Source organism: Ambystoma mexicanum, chromosome 7p, assembly GCF_040938575.1.
Source record: "Ambystoma mexicanum isolate Mex_15411 chromosome 7p, UKY_AmexF1_1, whole genome shotgun sequence".
Classification (NCBI taxonomy): domain Eukaryota; kingdom Metazoa; phylum Chordata; class Amphibia; order Caudata; family Ambystomatidae; genus Ambystoma; species Ambystoma mexicanum.
Window position 1 is genome coordinate 64,174,404 of NC_090939.1, and position 20,387 is coordinate 64,194,790.

General features: G+C 51.0%; 1 protein-coding gene across 1 annotated transcript in view; it reads right to left on the reverse strand.

The window, feature by feature from the left end:
• The window catches only part of PTGFRN (prostaglandin F2 receptor inhibitor), a 467,509-nt gene that overhangs the window by 295,823 nt on the left and 151,299 nt on the right, over positions 1-20,387 (reverse strand). The window contains exon 2 of the mRNA XM_069635781.1: positions 7,405-7,770. Coding sequence (XP_069491882.1) covers positions 7,405-7,770 — 366 coding nt within the window. The remainder of the gene's footprint in view (positions 1-7,404; positions 7,771-20,387) is intronic.

The window sequence follows — 20,387 nt, forward strand, 5'->3', positions numbered from 1 at the left end:
GTTCTGCAACCCCAAAGTACCTGGCGTTGTAGCGTTCCTAGTCGGGGAATCGACTGCCCTTCTTGAGTGCCCTCCTTTTAAGGCAAGAGTCACGGGTCGAACATCCAACGGAGAACAGGGTGAGCTATGACGGTGAAGTGGCAGCTTCGTTCCTAGCGGTGCTCGATGACGGGGAAGCGTAAACGTCCTGCAAGGAAGAGGCGTGCGGGGCACCTAGGTGTCGATAGTTCTGGACCGCAAAGAGCTTGATGAACTGTGGCCCAGCCAGGGTGTAGTCTCGTCGGTGTCTGTGGTCTTTGGGTGGTGGGAAACCTACCGGTGGATGCCCTTCGGCGCGTCTACGGTCAGTCCTTTTCCAGCAGGATACAGCGGCGACGATGCGGACGAGAGCATCTTTGAATTCGAAAGTCCTTAGGCAAAACGGGAGCACGGTGGCTCCGGTAGGTGACGGCGATCGTCGACAGTGGCAGACAACAGTCCGTGCGCTTCTCCTTTGGAGTTCCGCAGCAGTCGCCGTACCGGGTCGGCAGCCTGTCGAAGGTCTGTCTACCAGGGAGCTTTGGCAAAGATCAGCTGGTGCAAAGATCTGCTGGTGCAAAGATCAGCTGGTGCACAATGTCCCTCGTAGCTCGGGAAGAGGGCGCCTTACCAGGTCCTCTCTGGGTCAGTCCTTGGACGCACAGCAGCTTTCAGATTGTGAAGGAGAGCAACAGCAATTCTTCTCGTCCAGCAGGGCTTCAAGGTCAAGCTTCAGTTACTCCAGTTACTCGTCGTTGTGGACTTCAGCTTCTGAACAGGATTCCTAGCACTGAGAGGTCCCCAGATATACTGTTGATCTCCCATTCATTCCACTGTGTCATACTCAAGCATCCAATCACGGTGAAGGGCATTCAGGCAGGCAGGTAGCCAATCAGGCACACAGTGCATTCAGGCCATTCACTTCTCTCCAGACACTCACAACAAGTTATGTGTATTGGGACAAGTACCGAGCGCTCCACACTGCATTCATACCGGTTTCAGGCAGGGCCGTCTCAGTCATTGTGTCAAACACCAGATCCTAGACACCCACAACACAGAATGCGTATTCGTCAAACACTCCATTCACCCAGGTCCCACCCACAGGCGTACCCACAACATACAGTCATTGAGAAGACTCCAGGCAGTCTGGTCAGCACTTCCCCACACTACCATATATGGAACTTCCACCCAACAGCCAGTCAGGGGGAAGGGAAAGAGGCAGGACTTCCCGGGACTTCGAGAAGATTAAGGTAACAGGCGATGGAGGGCAAGGTCCATTGGGGCATCTTGTCTCCATCAGGAATCTACCAATTCTAATGACGGGGCTTGGGCATCCCAAAATGGAGGACGCTCAGGGCACCAGTCATTTCAGCACAGAGCTGCCACCAGCCCGTACCCTACTCTGTGGGCCACACACAGGTGCCCAAAAACATACACTAGGGGCACAGGGTTGCACCCCTACCCATGGGTGCCATAAGGGTATCCCATGGGTCTGTTCAAACCAAAAGAGAGCTGCACCGCCAGGAGTCCCACATGAACTCCTGCGCAGAAAACATGACAGAACACACAATAAAAAGCAGTAAAGGACAAGGATACGGAGGCCCTGTCCCTCTGATGCATTTCCAGCATCACAGCGCTTACAAGGAGTCCCAGCAGGGCGCTTGCGCACCTGGCCCACAACAAATCTTTGAAACAAAATGGCTACATTCGGCCAAGTCCTGACGTTTTGGCCTCAAACTTCCATCTTCATTTCCATCGGGTCCCTTTCCAATTTTTCAGAACCACTGACAGCTGGACATTTATACCCACCATCTGCCCCCCTCGGCCCTCAAAAATAACATTCCAACCACTGCCTGCTTCAAAACATTCTAAAAGTGCTCCATTTACCTTTATGCCTGCAGAGAACTTGCTTTGATTCTAAAGTTTGGATGGTTAATTACCATAGGGAGCGAGGGCAGGCAGAGAGGGCGAGCGAGGGCAGGCAGAGAGGGCGAGCGAGGGCAGGCAGAGAGGGCGAGCGAGGGCAGGCAGAGAGGGCGAGCGAGGGCAGGCAGAGAGGGCGAGCGAGGGCAGGCAGAGAGGGCGAGCGAGGGCAGGCAGAGAGGGCGAGCGAGGGCAGGCAGAGAGGGCGAGCGAGGGCAGGCAGAGAGGGCGAGCGAGGGCAGGCAGAGAGGGCGAGCGAGGGCAGGCAGAGAGGGCGAGCGAGGGCAGGCAGAGAGGGCGAGCGAGGGCAGGCAGAGAGGGCGAGCGAGGGCAGGCAGAGAGGGCGAGCGAGGGCAGGCAGAGAGGGCGAGCGAGGGCAGGCAGAGAGGGCGAGCGAGGGCAGGCAGAGAGGGCGAGCGAGGGCAGGCAGAGAGGGCGAGCGAGGGCAGGCAGAGAGGGCGAGCGAGGGCAGGCAGAGAGGGCGAGCGAGGGCAGGCAGAGAGGGCGAGCGAGGGCAGGCAGAGAGGGCGAGCGAGGGCAGGCAGAGAGGGCGAGCGAGGGCAGGCAGAGAGGGCGAGCGAGGGCAGGCAGAGAGGGCGAGCGAGGGCAGGCAGAGAGGGCGAGCGAGGGCAGGCAGAGAGGGCGAGCGAGGGCAGGCAGAGAGGGCGAGCGAGGGCAGGCAGAGAGGGCGAGCGAGGGCAGGCAGAGAGGGCGAGCGAGGGCAGGCAGAGAGAGCGAGCGAGGGCAGGCAGAGAGAGCGAGCGAGGGCAGGCAGAGAGAGCGAGCGAGGGCAGGCAGAGAGAGCGAGCGAGGGCAGGCAGAGAGAGCGAGCGAGGGCAGGCAGAGAGAGCGAGCGAGGGCAGGCAGAGAGAGCGAGCGAGGGCAGGCAGAGAGAGCGAGCGAGGGCAGGCAGAGAGAGCGAGCGAGGGCAGGCAGAGAGAGCGAGCGAGGGCAGGCAGAGAGAGCGAGCGAGGGCAGGCAGAGAGAGCGAGCGAGGGCAGGCAGAGAGAGCGAGCGAGGGCAGGCAGAGAGAGCGAGCGAGGGCAGGCAGAGAGAGCGAGCGAGGGCAGGCAGAGAGAGCGAGCGAGGGCAGGCAGAGAGAGCGAGCGAGGGCAGGCAGAGAGAGCGAGCGAGGGCAGGCAGAGAGAGCGAGCGAGGGCAGGCAGAGAGAGCGAGCGAGGGCAGGCAGAGAGAGCGAGCGAGGGCAGGCAGAGAGAGCGAGCGAGGGCAGGCAGAGAGAGCGAGCGAGGGCAGGCAGAGAGAGCGAGCGAGGGCAGGCAGAGAGAGCGAGCGAGGGCAGGCAGAGAGAGCGAGCGAGGGCAGGCAGAGAGAGCGAGCGAGGGCAGGCAGAGAGAGCGAGCGAGGGCAGGCAGAGAGAGCGAGCGAGGGCAGGCAGAGAGAGCGAGCGAGGGCAGGCAGAGAGAGCGAGCGAGGGCAGGCAGAGAGAGCGAGCGAGGGCAGGCAGAGAGCGCGAGCGAGGGCAGGCAGAGAGCGCGAGCGAGGGCAGGCAGAGAGAGCGAGCGAGGGCAGGCAGAGAGAGCGAGCGAGGGCAGGCAGAGAGAGCGAGCGAGGGCAGGCAGAGAGAGCGAGCGAGGGCAGGCAGAGAGAGCGAGCGAGGGCAGGCAGAGAGAGCGAGCGAGGGCAGGCAGAGAGAGCGAGCGAGGGCAGGCAGAGAGAGCGAGCGAGGGCAGGCAGAGAGAGCGCGAGCGAGGGCAGGCAGAGAGAGCGCGAGCGAGGGCAGGCAGAGAGAGCGCGAGCGAGGGCAGGCAGAGAGAGCGCGAGCGAGGGCAGGCAGAGAGAGAGCGAGCGAGGGCAGGCAGAGAGAGAGCGAGCGAGGGCAGGCAGAGAGAGCGAGCGAGGGCAGGCAGAGAGAGCGAGCGAGGGCAGGCAGAGAGAGCGAGCGAGGGCAGGCAGAGAGAGCGAGCGAGGGCAGGCAGAGAGAGCGAGCGAGGGCAGGCAGAGAGAGCGAGCAAGGGCAGGCAGAGAGAGCGAGCAAGGGCAGGCAGAGAGAGCGAGCAAGGGCAGGCAGAGAGAGCGAGCAAGGGCAGGCAGAGAGAGCGAGCAAGGGCAGGCAGAGAGAGCGAGCGAGGGCAGGCAGAGAGAGCGAGCGAGGGCAGGCAGAGAGAGCGAGCGAGGGCAGGCAGAGAGAGCGAGCGAGGGCAGGCAGAGAGAGCGAGCGAGGGCAGGCAGAGAGAGCGAGCGAGGGCAGGCAGAGAGAGCGAGCGAGGGCAGGCAGAGAGAGCGAGCGAGGGCAGGCAGAGAGAGCGAGCGAGGGCAGGCAGAGAGAGCGAGCGAGGGCAGGCAGAGAGAGCGAGCGAGGGCAGGCAGAGAGAGCGAGCGAGGGCAGGCAGAGAGAGCGAGCGAGGGCAGGCAGAGAGAGCGAGCGAGGGCAGGCAGAGAGAGCGAGCGAGGGCAGGCAGAGAGAGCGAGCGAGGGCAGGCAGAGAGAGCGAGCGAGGGCAGGCAGAGAGAGCGAGCGAGGGCAGGCAGAGAGAGCGAGCGAGGGCAGGCAGAGAGAGCGAGCGAGGGCAGGCAGAGAGAGCGAGCGAGGGCAGGCAGAGAGAGCGAGCGAGGGCAGGCAGAGAGAGCGAGCGAGGGCAGGCAGAGAGAGCGAGCGAGGGCAGGCAGAGAGAGCGAGCGAGGGCAGGCAGAGAGAGCGAGCGAGGGCAGGCAGAGAGAGCGAGCGAGGGCAGGCAGAGAGCGCGAGCGAGGGCAGGCAGAGAGCGCGAGCGAGGGCAGGCAGAGAGCGCGAGCGAGGGCAGGCAGAGAGCGCGAGCGAGGGCAGGCAGAGAGAGCGAGCGAGGGCAGGCAGAGAGAGCGAGCGAGGGCAGGCAGAGAGAGCGAGCGAGGGCAGGCAGAGAGAGCGAGCGAGGGCAGGCAGAGAGAGCGAGCGAGGGCAGGCAGAGAGAGCGAGCGAGGGCAGGCAGAGAGAGCGAGCGAGGGCAGGCAGAGAGAGCGAGCGAGGGCAGGCAGAGAGAGCGCGAGCGAGGGCAGGCAGAGAGAGCGCGAGCGAGGGCAGGCAGAGAGAGCGCGAGCGAGGGCAGGCAGAGAGAGCGCGAGCGAGGGCAGGCAGAGAGAGCGCGAGCGAGGGCAGGCAGAGAGAGCGCGAGCGAGGGCAGGCAGAGAGAGAGCGAGCGAGGGCAGGCAGAGAGAGAGCGAGCGAGGGCAGGCAGAGAGAGAGCGAGCGAGGGCAGGCAGAGAGAGAGCGAGCGAGGGCAGGCAGAGAGAGAGCGAGCGAGGGCAGGCAGAGAGAGAGCGAGCGAGGGCAGGCAGAGAGAGAGCGAGCGAGGGCAGGCAGAGAGAGAGCGAGCGAGGGCAGGCAGAGAGAGAGCGAGCGAGGGCAGGCAGAGAGAGAGCGAGCGAGGGCAGGCAGAGAGAGAGCGAGCGAGGGCAGGCAGAGAGAGAGCGAGCGAGGGCAGGCAGAGAGAGAGCGAGCGAGGGCAGGCAGAGAGAGAGCGAGCGAGGGCAGAGAGAGCGAGCGAGGGCAGGCAGAGAGAGCGAGCGAGCGAGGGCAGAGAGAGCGAGCGAGCGAGGGCAGAGAGAGCGAGCGAGCGAGGGCAGAGAGAGCGAGCGAGCGAGGGCAGAGAGAGCGAGCGAGGGCAGGCAGAGAGAGCGAGCGAGGGCAGGCAGAGAGAGCGAGCGAGGGCAGGCAGAGAGAGCGAGCGAGGGCAGGCAGAGAGAGCGAGCGAGGGCAGGCAGAGAGAGCGAGCGAGGGCAGGCAGAGAGAGCGAGCGAGGGCAGGCAGAGAGAGCGAGCGAGGGCAGGCAGAGAGAGCGAGCGAGGGCAGGCAGAGAGAGCGAGCGAGGGCAGGCAGAGAGAGCGAGCGAGGGCAGGCAGAGAGAGCGAGCGAGGGCAGGCAGAGAGAGCGAGCGAGGGCAGGCAGAGAGAGAGCGAGCGAGGGCAGGCAGAGAGAGAGCGAGGGCAGGCAGGCAGAGAGAGAGCGAGGGCAGGCAGAGAGAGAGCGAGCGAGGGCAGGCAGAGAGAGAGCGAGCGAGGGCAGGCAGAGAGAGAGCGAGCGAGGGCAGGCAGAGAGGGAGTGAGCGAGGGCAGGCAGACGCAGAGCATCAGAAAGTCAGACCAAAAAGAGACCACGAGATTTATTGTATTTAGTTATTTATATGGCGCCCTTTCCCCATTTGTATGGCTTCAAGGTGCATTGTGGTTGGAACGCCCTCCCTTAGTGACCGTAGTCAATGTGCTGTAAAATTGGAAAAAGTTGGAGATGCATGTGTACATTTTCGCTGGATGGCTGGCCAGGCTCGTCTAATGCAAATTGATGTCAGAAAAAAATGTATTTTGAAGGAAACAAAGTTGGAGGCAGAACACCAGCGAGGTGGTAGCATATTCCACCAATCGGGGGCTATTGTTTGAAGTGGTCTGCCACCAGCGCGGCTGCGCGCTTACAGGTTCAGAGTTGTGTACTAGAACAAGGAGAACGAGATGGTTTATGAAGCAGCAATCGGGCCTTTAGGTATAAGGGCGCATCACCATGTACGCATTTGTGGTTGATAATCATGGTTTTGTGGCAGCCAGTGCAGACTTTTGAACGTTGGTGTGATGTGGGAGCTTCTAGGAATATTAGCCACAATCCAAGCAGCAGCATTTTGTATCACTTTGAGCCTTGCAATCTCGTATGACAGCGCTCCAGCGAGCAGTGCATTGCCATAACCAAGGCTGGCCCCTATAACGACTACTGCAGCGGCATTGGAATCAGAGATGAATGGTCTTATTTGGCGAAGCAAACAAAAAAGGTAATAATGGCTGGAGACAACTGTGGCGGAACCTTGGGCGTCCATATTCATCTCAGTATTAAGATAAAAACCCAGGAATTTAGCTTTCCTCAGTAGAGGCATTGAAAGTGCATTCATGGACAGAGTCATGTACTTTTCCGAATGTCGTGGTGGCATATGGGGCAAATCAGCTATCACTCGGGGTGGGTGTTCCATAGTACTGTCTTAATGGCAGTGTTTGGCCTTGGGACTCAACAGCGGCTCTTGGTGTCCAGCAAACCGGTATTACCCAAATTGTTCGGTCAATTGTGCAAAGGTCAATTGTGATTCGAACAATTGTAGTTCGAACAATTTGTTTACAACCAAGCACGCCTGATCTTCTGAGCAACAAGCCGGCTGTCTATAGCTCCCAGCAATTCTGATCCCAAAAGCTTTGCCGTGGTGCAGTAATTGGTGCCACACTAGATGGATCCGGGGTCTCGGGCTTTGGCTCTCCAAAGGTTTTGGACTTCAACTCCCATCAGCCCTAACCAACAAAGTCAATGGTGATGGATCATGGGAGGTCTAGTCCAAAACATCTTGGTATTTCATGCCCATCCCCTACCGTGCAACAGAACCCCCTGGTTGTACTGCGGTATGGCACACTAAACCCAGTGCTGCGGCTTAAGAACGGCATTCAGAGCCCCGCCCCCTGCAGCACATTCACACAACCTTCAGAGCTCACCACGACGTACCTCTTACGTGCACGCTGGCCTCGTAGTTCCCACTGACCGTGGCGTCGGTGCTGGGGGTGGAGCACTTGTACTCCCCTTGGTCAGTCGCCTCGAGGCCCTTGATTCGCAGCTCCACGGCGCTGTTGTTGGTCCGCCTCAGCTCGATGGCCCCGCTTTGGACGCGGCCCCGGAAGGCAGCATCGGTGAACGAGGCATCCCAGGTGCTCACCACGCCCTCCAGGACCCCTCCTCTGGTGACCTGCCAGTCGAAGTTCTGTTCACTGGGCCCTTCGTACTCGCTCACGTCACAGGGGATTGCCACCTCCGTGCCTTCGACTCGCAGAAGGGGACCGGCGGGGACCTTCACCACTCGTGCCATGCAGAGACCTGTGTAGAAAGGGCAGAGTAGAACTGCACATTAGTACTGGAATATGCCACTTACACAGGTGCCAACAAAAATATTGTATTGTTTATTTATAGTGCGCACCTAACCCAGAGGGTAACAAGGCGCAAAAGTATCAAGAGGATTGTACAACTTAGTTACATAGCATCAGCAGGAGGTGAGTCCAGCAGAGGTTACATTGCTGGGGCACCTTGACAGTAATGGACAATCAAATAGCATACAGGATATACAGTATATACAAATATTCTATCGTATATCCTCTCATAGGCCGTGGTATACATTGGTGTGCACAAATTACAGTTGTGGTAAGGCACCTATTAAGTATTGTGTTCCTTAAACCAGTAAATAGTCTTAGATCTAAATTGTAGGTATGGGAGGTCCTCCCCAAGTGGTGGAGGTAGAGAATTCCAACATTGGGCTGCTTTGACGGGGAAGCTATTCCCCCCCAGACATCATACGTTTGAATCTGGGCACAGGGAGGAGATCGAGTTGGCCTTTCTAGATGGGCAGGAGGAGATTGGTCTGGTAAATCTAGTTGTTAGATATTGAGGAGCTGCCTGGTGGAGGCACTTATGGAACTGGGGCAGAATTATTAGCACACAAGTTAAACCAATAAAGACTGTAAAAGTGGCACCAATTAAGTGCCAGGCTATTATGCAAACCTATGCAAAAAGGACAAGCACATTGGTCTTTGGCACTTAGGGTTTAAACTACCTGAAGCAGACAGAGTGAATTAACTGGAAGTGCTAAAGCAAATGGAAAGCTAGAGACCATGCGTCAAGCGTAGACGGGGACACGGCCAAGATGGACCGGTCCAATATCCTCAGCTGCCGTACAATTTGACAATACTCGCCCAACGCAGTCTCCACCAATAGGGCGTAGCACCGGAGAGCAGCTGCCATATAATTTTTTGCTTTTTTTTGACTCAATGAGTCTTTACAAAATTAACAAACATGTACAAAACAAATTATATTTCCTATTCTAAAACATGTGATCATACATAAAAGAGATTGTGTTTTATTCAAAGCTGCCATATAGTCTCCATCACATACTTTGCAAGCAATTTGTCAGCATGGCTTTGAATCGCTGTGCAGGGTGCAAAATATGCAGTGCCGGGTTTAAGGAGGACCGCAATCCAACAGTGCATAAGAAATGACATGGGGATGCAATTCACACCATGACACACTTGGCCTAGCCTAGCCTAGCCACGTAGCAGTGCAAATTCCAACAAGAGAACATTAAAAAGCGTGACAAAGCGGTTACTTTGGTAATAATGGCCCAGTTGGGGCAAGCCCTGCTATATTAACTCAGTTTAGGGGAACTTGGTAAGTCTGCCCTCCAAAAACATGCCCGGTGCATATCGAAAGTGGTACATGCCCTGCCTGCTTAGAATCTTAAGCAGAGGACCTTTGTAGCATGGAAACCTAGCATGGAATGCCACAGCCAGAGATCGAAGTGTAATAAATCATTGGTACGTAATACCACTAGTTTTAATTTTTTTACAGAGCTTAACTTTTAGTTCAAAGGCTCAAGAAAAGCGTCCTTGGAGCTTTTTCTTTCTCCTGAGCCAAATATAGCCTCGGCTCAGGCTCAAGCACTGCCTGTTTCCCCAAGTCACACCTAAGAAGGCGCGCGCACACACAGCATCCGTGGCTCTGTAGGGCATGAGGTGCTCAGGTTGCAAACATTTCTTTCATCAGTGGCAGAGCCTTTCATGTGCATGATGGGGCATTTCCAAACTCAAAGACCCTGCAAAGCACCAGTTACCTTGCACGACTGTGTAGTCAAGTGAGCAACACAGAGCACCAGTACCTGGCACATCTGTGTAGTCAAGTGAGCAACACAAAGCACCTGTTACCTTGCACATCTGTGTAGTCAAGTGAGCAACACAGAGCACCAGTTACCAGTTACCTTGCACATCTGTGCTAGTTAAAAGTGAGCCACACAAAGCACCAGTTACCTTGCACATCTGTGTAGTCAACTGAGCCACACAAAGCACCAGTTACCTTGCACATCTGTGCTAGTTAAAATGAGTCACACAAAGCGCCCATTTAAAGATTTGCTATATTCATGATGTCTACTGTCTTTGGATACAAAGTTGCTTTAAGTCACTAATCAATTGTGTTCAGCATCAAGAATAAGAACGAGCTGCAAGATTGTGACAAAGAGTCTGCATATCTATCTTTCTTTATTGCACAGCGTCTTTTATTACATGGCTTGCATACCTGAAACTACAGTGGGGTTTACTAGATTGTTCAGGTTGGCATTATATTGCATTCTGGGACTGGTTTACCATTCAGGCTCTAAAAGTTAAAGGCACAATGATATTAGTTTGGCTTAACATGTTGCTAGAAGGATGTACGTGCTGTCACGGGTCTTCATTGTGCACTTTCTTTTTGTAAGTAAACTCTAGAAGACTTGACATCCAACTATTTGAGCCAAAGTTTGTGATCCTGGTCTCCACCCACATAACCCCACCACCCCACCACCAACCCCTCCCCCCACACAGGACATCCCCACCCTCACGGCCATCTGTCCAGACATCCCCACTCCCCCCTTTTTGGATGCAGCCAGAGCACCAGTAGTTGCTTTTTTCCACTCCCACTCCTGGCTATAGCACAGAAAGCTTGCACAACAAGACCGAGTAACACAGCTGAACGCCATTTCCTGAAATCACCTAGCAAAGCAGAACAGCACAGCATAGACACAGGGCATTATCTATCAGGAAATGCATGCACGATGGGTACACCCAAGACTGAACGTGCTAGAAGGGTGTGGGCTATGTGTGTGTTACGCTAGTTTCCCCCCACACGGGCCAGTGCGTGCATAATGGGCCAGGGAGAGCAAAGGGATTCTACTTCCATTCTGAAACACATTCCAAGTGAAAATGGGATTTATTCCAGTTCGTGATGGCCAATATTTGGAATTTTCAGGTGAACGTCTGCTTCATTTCTGGATAAAGGAAAACCTTACACTACTGAAAATGATAAAAGCATACAATGTGCAAAGTTCATCACACACATCACATCTAATCCCGTACAATTATAAAATCTGTTTTTCCACCTTGCACCTATACTGACTAGGGATATTAGATGCGCATTTGAAGTGCATTTGAAGTGCATTTGAAGTGCATAGCTGCTTAGGCCAAGCCCTGCGCAAATGCAGAGCTTTCAAGCGTCTTCCTGCAGTGCGTAAGGCGTCCACCCAGTCCTGTTCCCCCCCCCCTCCGACTCCTGGGACGCATAGCATTCCTAAATTTAAAATGCGAAAGAAAAAACATCAAGTCTCAGAATTCAAAAACCCCAAAACAATGTGCCTCCGGATGCATGGCAAGTGGAAACTTGAGAGAGTTGCAAATAATGCGCCGCAGCAAATACGGTGGGCACGCGTTAGTTTGACCTACAAGCATCCAGGGCTGGACTTCTATCTAAGCCGGGCTTAGCCAGGCCTTGCGGACCGCAGAGTAGTGTGTGCATGAAAATAAAAAGATGCATATCCTCTTATTGACAATATGGATATCCTCTTACTGACAATATGGATATCCTTTTACTGACAATATGGACATCAACTTCTAACTATAACTTCTTAACAAGCAAGGGTTCAGTCTCATTCAGCAGGTCTTGCAATCCAGCAGTGCCCTTCTGGGTGAAAGATCCCCTTTTTTAAGACCGCCCTTGTCGCAGCCTTTCCCCTAGAGATCAAAGACCATTTCTCAAATGCTACTTGCAGGGTGGTCTCGGTGGTGGTGACAATTAGTATATGGGAGTCCTAAATATACAGCGACCCTAATTTAGCAAGCATATCTCCAAGGCCAAACAGCCAATCAAGAGGCAGCTGCTAGACAGTACTTACCAACTTAGGTGGGCCCAGGAGATTTTAACCTAACACTGGAGGGGCTTTAACTGCTGCCACTGGCGTGACACTAGCGTGACCACCCGGAGCACGCTGTATAGGGGACTTACTTTTTAGGGAACCGCACGTCTTCTAAAACAAATAAAAAGCAGCTACGCTGTTCCTGCCATAGTTCACTACATATGGGCCAAGCCCTATGGCACAACCACCAAAGCATTTTTGTAGAGGTGACATATACATATATATATATATATATATTATATGAACATGTGCTTTTGCCAAAGCGCTTTACAAGGAATACGTGTTTAAAAAATTGCCCAACACAAATTGGCTCTCATTTGAGTGCACATAACAGATGCCAGCAGCGACCTTATCGTTGTATGTGTTCTACCTATGCTCACAAGGACCAAGTGTAAAAAGGATGCAGATAAAAAAAATTAAAAACGCACCTTTGGGAAAACTGGGTTTATGTGAAAATCAGTGTAATGTTAAAGGATATTTGTACAGCGCACTATCGCCTCCGGAGAGGTCCCCTGGTGCTCTTAAAAAGGGAAGGTGGGGAGGGGGGTGAGTTAGGGGGAATAAGCTGGAAGAGTGCAAGAGAGCAGTGATGTGCTGTTGTCGGCCACAGCACGGTGGGTCCGTTGGCTGGGCTTGGGGTGCTTTACGATCGGTAATCGTCGTGTGCTGTTGTGCGAGTCTATGTGTGGCTTGTGCAGTGTAGTGAAGTTTGTGCATATTGTTGTGTTGAAGGTTTGTGGTTGTGTTTGGTTAGAGTTTGAGAGGTGTATGCAGAGGGGTGAAATTGTTAGTCGATTGGTTAATTGGCGTTACTGTCCTTGCAATTATGTCTAGGTGTGATGCCATCATTCAATATTCCGTCCGAGTGTGGCACTTGCTAATATTCAATATCCTATCTTGATGTGAGGAAGGCTAGAGATACGATTCCATCCAAGTGTGGCACTTGGTAACACCCACAGTTTCATTTAAGTGTGGCGCATGCTAACGTTCACATTTCTATTTAGATGCAACGCAGACTAAAGTTCAGAATTCCATCTCAGTGTGGCACATGCCAACATTCATAATGTCGAAATGACAAAATATAGCACAACTTTATTTATTAAAGGAGAACAAGTACATGTTTTAACATATCAGTAAAATAGTTCCAGGTTTCTCAAAGGAGTTTTGCCCAAAAGAAACGATTTTATAAAATGACCAGAACCACTCAAACGAGCTGGCGGGTTCCCTTTGGCATCTTGTATCCCAGCCACGCATGTCCAGTGGGCCATGCAAGGCCGGGGACACTTTGCTTCCACAGCCTAGCATGGTCCATTGGCGGTGCAGGCTAGGGTACTGAACATTTGAATGTGTGAGGGGGTGGGGGTGCTTCTGTTCTGCCGACATACAAATGGATTGGGCACCGTGCACTGTGCCATCAGCGCACTGGCTCATGCGTGTCGTGCAGGAACTAGGAAGCACACTTCCTGGTTCCTGCAGCGCGGAAGCCGGGGGCTTTCTGGAGGTTGCAGCGGAATCCGGGAGGATCAGGGTCCATGCAGGTAAGGTTTATGTATGATGCGTGTGAATGTGTATGCGAGTGGGGGTTGGGGCACATTAACACATTTTTTTGTGGAAAAATATAATGGATGCCCAGTAAAAGTTTTTTTTTTTTTTTACTGGATATCTATGATAAAGCAAGCATGAGAAGTGTTATTACGTGACTACTCTGGCATTTTGGTAAAGCCCATCTAGCCATTTGTTACTGTGGCATGGCATTTTTTTACTGGGCATCAAGGATAAACCAAATGTAAGCATTATTACGTGTCTAGACTGGACTACATTGTGCAGCCAGTTTGGACATGTTTTCTTATTGTGGCATGGCATTTTAAAAAAAGGTAGGATTATGTTTTTTGAGAGAGAACATGAGCCTTTTGCTATGCTATATAGATGACATTTTTGGGGTTTGGAAAGGAACAAACAGTCATACAGATGTTCTGATTTATTTGAACACAATTGACCAATGCATACAATTTACCAGCAAAATGTCAGAAGAAGGTATTCAGTTTTTGGATGTAGAAATTAGATAGTACAAGGGATGTACTCCACCAATATTTTCAAGAACGAACTGGACAGGAACAACCTGTTACATCACCTTAGTTTCCATCAATCCAGCCTCATTAGAAACCTACCTTTCAGCCAAATGCTTAGAGTCAAAAGAATAGTCAGTGATCCTAATGAAAGCAGGGACCAAATCACTAAAATGGCGGAAACATTTTTAGCCTGAGGAGGTCAACACTGCAAAGCAAAGACTGGTCCACACCACACAACAATCTTTACTTCATGCAACTCACAAAGAAATGAAACCCCGTGCTTGCGTGTGTATCAAAATCCTCCACACACAGTGGCCAGATTAAATCTGGTATTAAGAGAAATTGGAAAACTTGCAACACCAAAATAAGTGCATCTTTTTCGTGAGGTACTGGTTTTTGCCTATAAGAGGGGGATCTAATTTCAGAGACTGCCTGGTGAACACCAGACCCGATCGGAGAAGCCCACCTATTACTAAAAAAACGGGTACCTTCCCGTGCTTGCATTGTACCAACTGCGGGTTCATAACCAAAAGGAACAAACCACCTCAAAGGTTATGCTATGTACGGTACAAAAATGTTTATTTACACCATCAAGTGCCCATGTGGGATCTACTACGCGGGACAATCGAAACGACCACGCTAGTTAAAATGGAATGAGCATCGCTCATGCATAAGCAACCAAAACATCAACTCTGCAGTATCCAGACAATGGATGGAAAAATAACACGACTTGTCACAGATCACATTTCAAGTGGTGGTTGTGATTATCCGAAGGGAAGACCATGAAGATCTGGCTAAACGACTTGACCAAATGGAAACATTCTGGATTGAGAAATCGGACTCACTATCCCCTAATGGGATTAACGAAGAAGTGAATTATATATGTTTTGTCTAACAACAATGGTTGCTTGCTTATACTTTCGAAGTATTTTGTGTACAAACCAGTGTAATTGCTCCAGCACTTGCCTCGTGAAATTTGCCATTATGTATCACTGTTTTGGCAGTAGCATTATTTTTATTTATTGCCAGGATCTGCCCCAATTGTGTATAAACTACCTTGAGTCATTCTGATATCAGTACTTAACACACCCTTGGTTACAATATACTACATGCTTTGTACCCGATGTGGTCACTTATCTTGATTATTAATGTACCTAATGTCCAAGTTCCTTCCAACACTTACACTTCTTTTCATAGTACGCGTTACGTTTGTTGACGCGCCACTCCAGGCGACGCAACATTATACATTTCACTCCATAGCCCTTTACAAGTTTTCTTTTACATGGCCGCACGCAGTGGGCGGGCTGCGGAAGTGACATCATGACAGGATGCCAATGCTGTGACATCATGCCGTAAACGCTGCGCAGTGACTAAGAGGAAATAACGGCAGTTGCGGCAGCGTGGCCTCCTTTGAAAGACACAAACTCCTGACTGAATCTGGAGGGAGTTTTAGCCACAGGTAAAGATGTAAGCACCATTATGGCTACTGCTTTGAAGACCACACATGGTCGTTCACGTTATTCATCATTTCGATTTGCCTCTCCTTTCGTTTCCCTTCCGTGGGCTTCTAGATCTAGTGCTTTAGCGCAACTCCCAGTGGGTGGCAAGAGAATACTCTGGTCACTCTTCCTGTTTCTGCACTGCACTGTCAGCTTACTCTAAAATTTGAATCTAGGCAATGTGTCCGCTTACTCTAAAAATTGAATCCAAGCATTGTGTCAGCTTACGCTGTACAACAAATCTAGGCATCGTGTAAGTTCTCTTTAAAAAGCCTTCCGTGTACATCCCAGCCACCTATGCAGCATCTGCTGATTGACACCCACCACCAACAAAATGTTCCTACCAGGCATCTTCACAATGCTGCTGAGAACTATTCTCCACCTCATGAATTCCTCTTCTCCGCCTAGTTCCACCCTGAACTTGGCCACCGTAGGCACCATTCCACCACCTTCCGTAGAGCCCCACCCCACAACCATGCCGTTCCAATTCTCCCTACCATGCAGCCTCCCAGAAAGAAATACCAGATTACCTAAACTGTACGAGCCTCGAGCCAGGGACTCTATCCAGTACAAACTGAATAACTGTTCCATTACCATTAGCACCTGCGCCAACCTCACATTGGAAAGACCCAAGACCAACCCACCTAATACTACCCCCAAACACAAAACTTACAACACAGCCACCATCTCCACCCCCACCAAAACCACTGCCGCACTGTTAAAAGGCACCCTTATCAATGTACGTTCTATAATAGCCCACGCTACAGACATAGCAGACCTTATCCTAGCAGAAGATCTAGATTTCTTAACCGTAACCGAGTCCTGGCTCCACGCAGCCGCAGGACCAGCCCTCTCACTAGCCATCCCCGACGACTACATCATCCTCCGAGCTGATAGAACAGAATCTAGAGGCAGTGACCTGGCCGTAATTGCCAAAACACGCCTCAACATTAGACTTGACTCCTCTACCCACTTACCATCTTGTGAAACACTCACTGCTAAGCTGCCTACTACTAACTCCCAAACGATATCCATTCACTTACTCTACAGACCTCTCGGACCCTTAGGATCCTTCGAGGAAGACCTCAGCACCATCATCACCAATAACCTAAAAAACTCCTCCCAGTGCCTCCTCCTAGGGGACTTCAACCTAGGCTTTAAAGACCCCAAATATCACCAGGCTACCCTCATCAATAATACACTTTCTGAATTAGGCTTTACCCAAAAAGCCCCACCCACAACAAAGGGAGAACCCTCGACTGGGTAGCAGACTAGAACTGCGCAGCCTCCATTACCGATAACTCCCCTCAATCATGGTCCGACCACCATCTCTTCTCCTTTACCCTCGAAGCCTTGAGCCCCATCACCAGCAATGTGCTAGCCTCAGCCATCCCCATGAGAAGTAAAAAAAATATCACAGTGGAAAAACTGATACCTCTCATCCTCCCTACTCTTAACCAACTCCCTGCTTCCTCCAACCCTCCCAACCTGGTAGAAGGCTGCAAGAAAACTATGCGCACTGCCCTAGACTCCATTGCACCATTAAAACGAAGAAAATGTAAACCGAAAAAGCATCTCAACCACTGGTTCTCCAATCACCTCAAAACCCTTAGATTAGAAAAACGCAAAATGGAACAAGCTTGGAGACATTCTCCCACAGACCACAACAAAATATTGCTCAATAAAATAACGTCCAATTACAAAAAAGAAATCATTGCCACCAAACAAGACTCGTACAACCTGAGAATAGCTCAATCCAACTCCAGCACCAAAGAGTTGTTTACGATCATTAAAGAACTGGAAACACCTGTGCTAACCCCAGACACCTGCGTGAAGGACAAAAATGGTGCACTAGTGTCCAAAATGTCCTTAACTATAAAGTCACAGGCCTACAAACTAAAATCAAAAATAAGAAGGACTCCCTAGCCAAACCATCCAACCCAACCAACACGACCCCGCGCCCCAACACCCTCTGCCCAACCCCTCCGGCTTTAGCTTCTCAAAAGTCTCCACTCTCGAAGTGGAAAAAATTATTCTCAGCCTAAAACCATCCAACTATCAGGGCGACCTTTGCCCCCCACAAATTATTAAAGATGTGGCAAGAGACCTCTCGCCATTCATCACACGACTCCTCAACACTTCCTTCTCCTCAGGTACCGTCCCCAGCAACATCAAAGAGGCCTGGGTCCTCCCCCTTCTCGTAAAGCCTTCTCTGGACACCTTCATTCCCACCAACTACAGACCCATTACCACGTCCCCTTCCTGCTCAAGTTATTAGACAAGACAGCCTACCAACAAATCCAAAAAAACCTTGAACTAAACCACCTCCTTGGTATCCGACAATCAGGCTTCAGACCCCAACACAGGACAGAAACAGCCCTCATCAACCTGAAGGCTCAAATTGACACTCTCAGAGACAACGGGAAAATGGCTTTACTGCTTCTCCTCGACCTCTCCGCGGCATTTGATCTAGTTGATCACAAAATCTTATGCAATCACCTGGACTCAGCTGCCCACTTTTCCCCAAGAAGCCATCGGCTGGATCGAGTCATTCCTCAGCAACAGATCCATGCATGTCTTCTCCACCTCTGCTGCCGCCGACCCCATCCCCATCACATGTGGAGTCCCCCAAGTTTCATGCGTCTCCCCCACACTGTACAATATGTTCACGAAGCCCCTGTTTGATGATCTAGATGTCTGGGTATCACCTACACCAATTATGCCGATGATACCCAGATCCTCATCGCGTTGACGGGAGATTACAACCATGATTTGGCCTGGGTGAACAGGGTGTACCTCATCATCCAGGCATGGATGGCATCTCACAGTCTATGCCTGAATGATGACAAGACTGAACTCATACTTGGTTCCACCGCAAACCTAACCAAATTGGACCACAACTACAGCAGCTTCATTATAGACGGGAATCCGATAAAAGTAGCTAAGGAAGTAAAAACCTTAGGAATATACATTGACTCCTCCCTCTCCTTCCACAAACAGGTTAGCTCTATGGCATCCTCCACAGCCTACACATGTAAGCTTATAAGAGCAGCCAAACCCTTCTTATCCACCCAGAGCTGCATTACCCTAGCCAGAGCCCTTGTATTATCAAAACTGGACTATTGCAATGCCCTCTACGTAGGAGCCAGCAAACAGGTTACTAACAAAATACAGACGCTACAAAACAACGCTCAGCATCCCCAAGAGAGAACACATCTCCAACACAACAGATACAATCCTGCTCAAAGTAGCCTCACTAACACACAAATGCCTCAACAACGCTGCCCCGCTACTTAGTCGACAGAATATGTACACACACCTCCAACAGACCTACTAGAACCTCCAACGCTAATCTTCTCACAGTTCCCAGATTCAAACGCACCAAAATGGGTGGCAACAGCTTCCAGGTGAAAGCAGCCCAACACTGGAACTCCCTACCACCTTCTCTAAGAACACCCCAAACCTACACACACTTTAGACGCAACTACATAACACTGGATAAAGAACAATGACCGCTAATTCCATTCATGCCACCTCACCGCTACCTACCTGTCAATATGTATATTTGTAAACCCGTAAACTTGTGCCTTTTTCATGACTGCTTCAATCATCTATTATCTATTGCACTGTATCCATAAAACCATTGTAATTACTGTACTGCATTGTAACATGTAACCAAGCTGCGAATAACCTGGTTGCTCCTGCGCCCTCATACCCTCGGGTCTGGTGCGCAATACAAATGAATAAACTAAACTAAACTTTCACATTGAGACTTGACAAAATGCATCAGTACTTAAGCCGGTTGACTTTTTATGTTTGCTTTTTATAGTGTGTTAGTTCTACGCGATGGTATGCTTCGAGCGCAGGTAACATAGCATAACACGATACATCTACAGTGTAGCGCATCAACAGATTCACACCAATGAGACTTGTTTTGACCCTTTTTCCTATTCTTGTCTCTTGACTGGTATGCAGGGACGTCATTTGGGGGTTGCCAGGGGTCGCAACTGCGACCTCTGGTGTCCCTTGCGACCTCTGGTGTCCCTTGCGACCTCTACTAAAAAAAAAAAAAAATCTTTTTTTTTTTTTTTTTTTAAGTTATGCAAGCTCCTGGGCTGTGGCTCTTTATTTCTGGGGTGGCTGGCTTTCTTGTTGAGGCCCCTTAAGACTTGAGGCACTCCTGTTCTTATTTTTCTTCTAACACTTTCAGCACTGACCCTAAATAAGAAAGAATAGGAATACCAAATAATGTGTCTTTCTGGAATTCTATACAGTAATTGCTGGCCTCATTAAATGTTTATTTCAGGCACACTTCAGGGGGTGAGTCACTGATTTAGTCTGTTCTTAAACGCCTCACGAAGCCTAAGCCGTTCATCCTTCTGAGGTCGATAAATGAGTACCAACACAGGTTGGGTGATATTGGGTGTATATTTTTTCTATATAAAGCGCTTACTGATGTGTTATTATATAGCACTTACGCTTATCATTTGGTCATGGACGTCTGCTTGCATACACAGTCATTTGGTAATACGGGCCAATAAACACTGAACTTAATGATACATATGGCGATCCATTCTTGTATGAATGTACATCATATAGTGATATCATAACTATATTTTTCATAGTGTACAATGCTATGTGATGCCACTTCCTGTTTTGTCAACGGGTGAAATGTCGTGTTCCATCGCTACCCGCTATATCACTTTGGGGCGGGGTCTAATGACATCACTTCCTGTGATGTCATCAGGGGGTCAAGGGTCGGGTGATGTCACTTCCGCTACCCCTGGCATTTTGGTGAAATGACGTCCCTGCTGGTATGTTTGTCTATTCTTGTCAATTAATGACTTTGTTTGGGGTGTGCCATGCTTCACAACATTGTACTGTAATACACAACATTGGTTGGATATATGATTTTTGCACTGGCTTGACCATCAGTTTCTAACCCTGAGGATGGACATTAAAGTATGGACCGAGTTAATTCATTGAATTGTGTACAAAATATATTTGAGATAGCAGGAATGTATTAATAGACATCAAATATTATGAATGATTAAGTAAATACTTATTGTGAGCATCAAGTTGGACCAGGGGAATCCCTGATCCTTTTGGTTGGTTTTGTGGGGGTACTGCCTTATATTGGCAGAGACAGTGTGAGCAGGA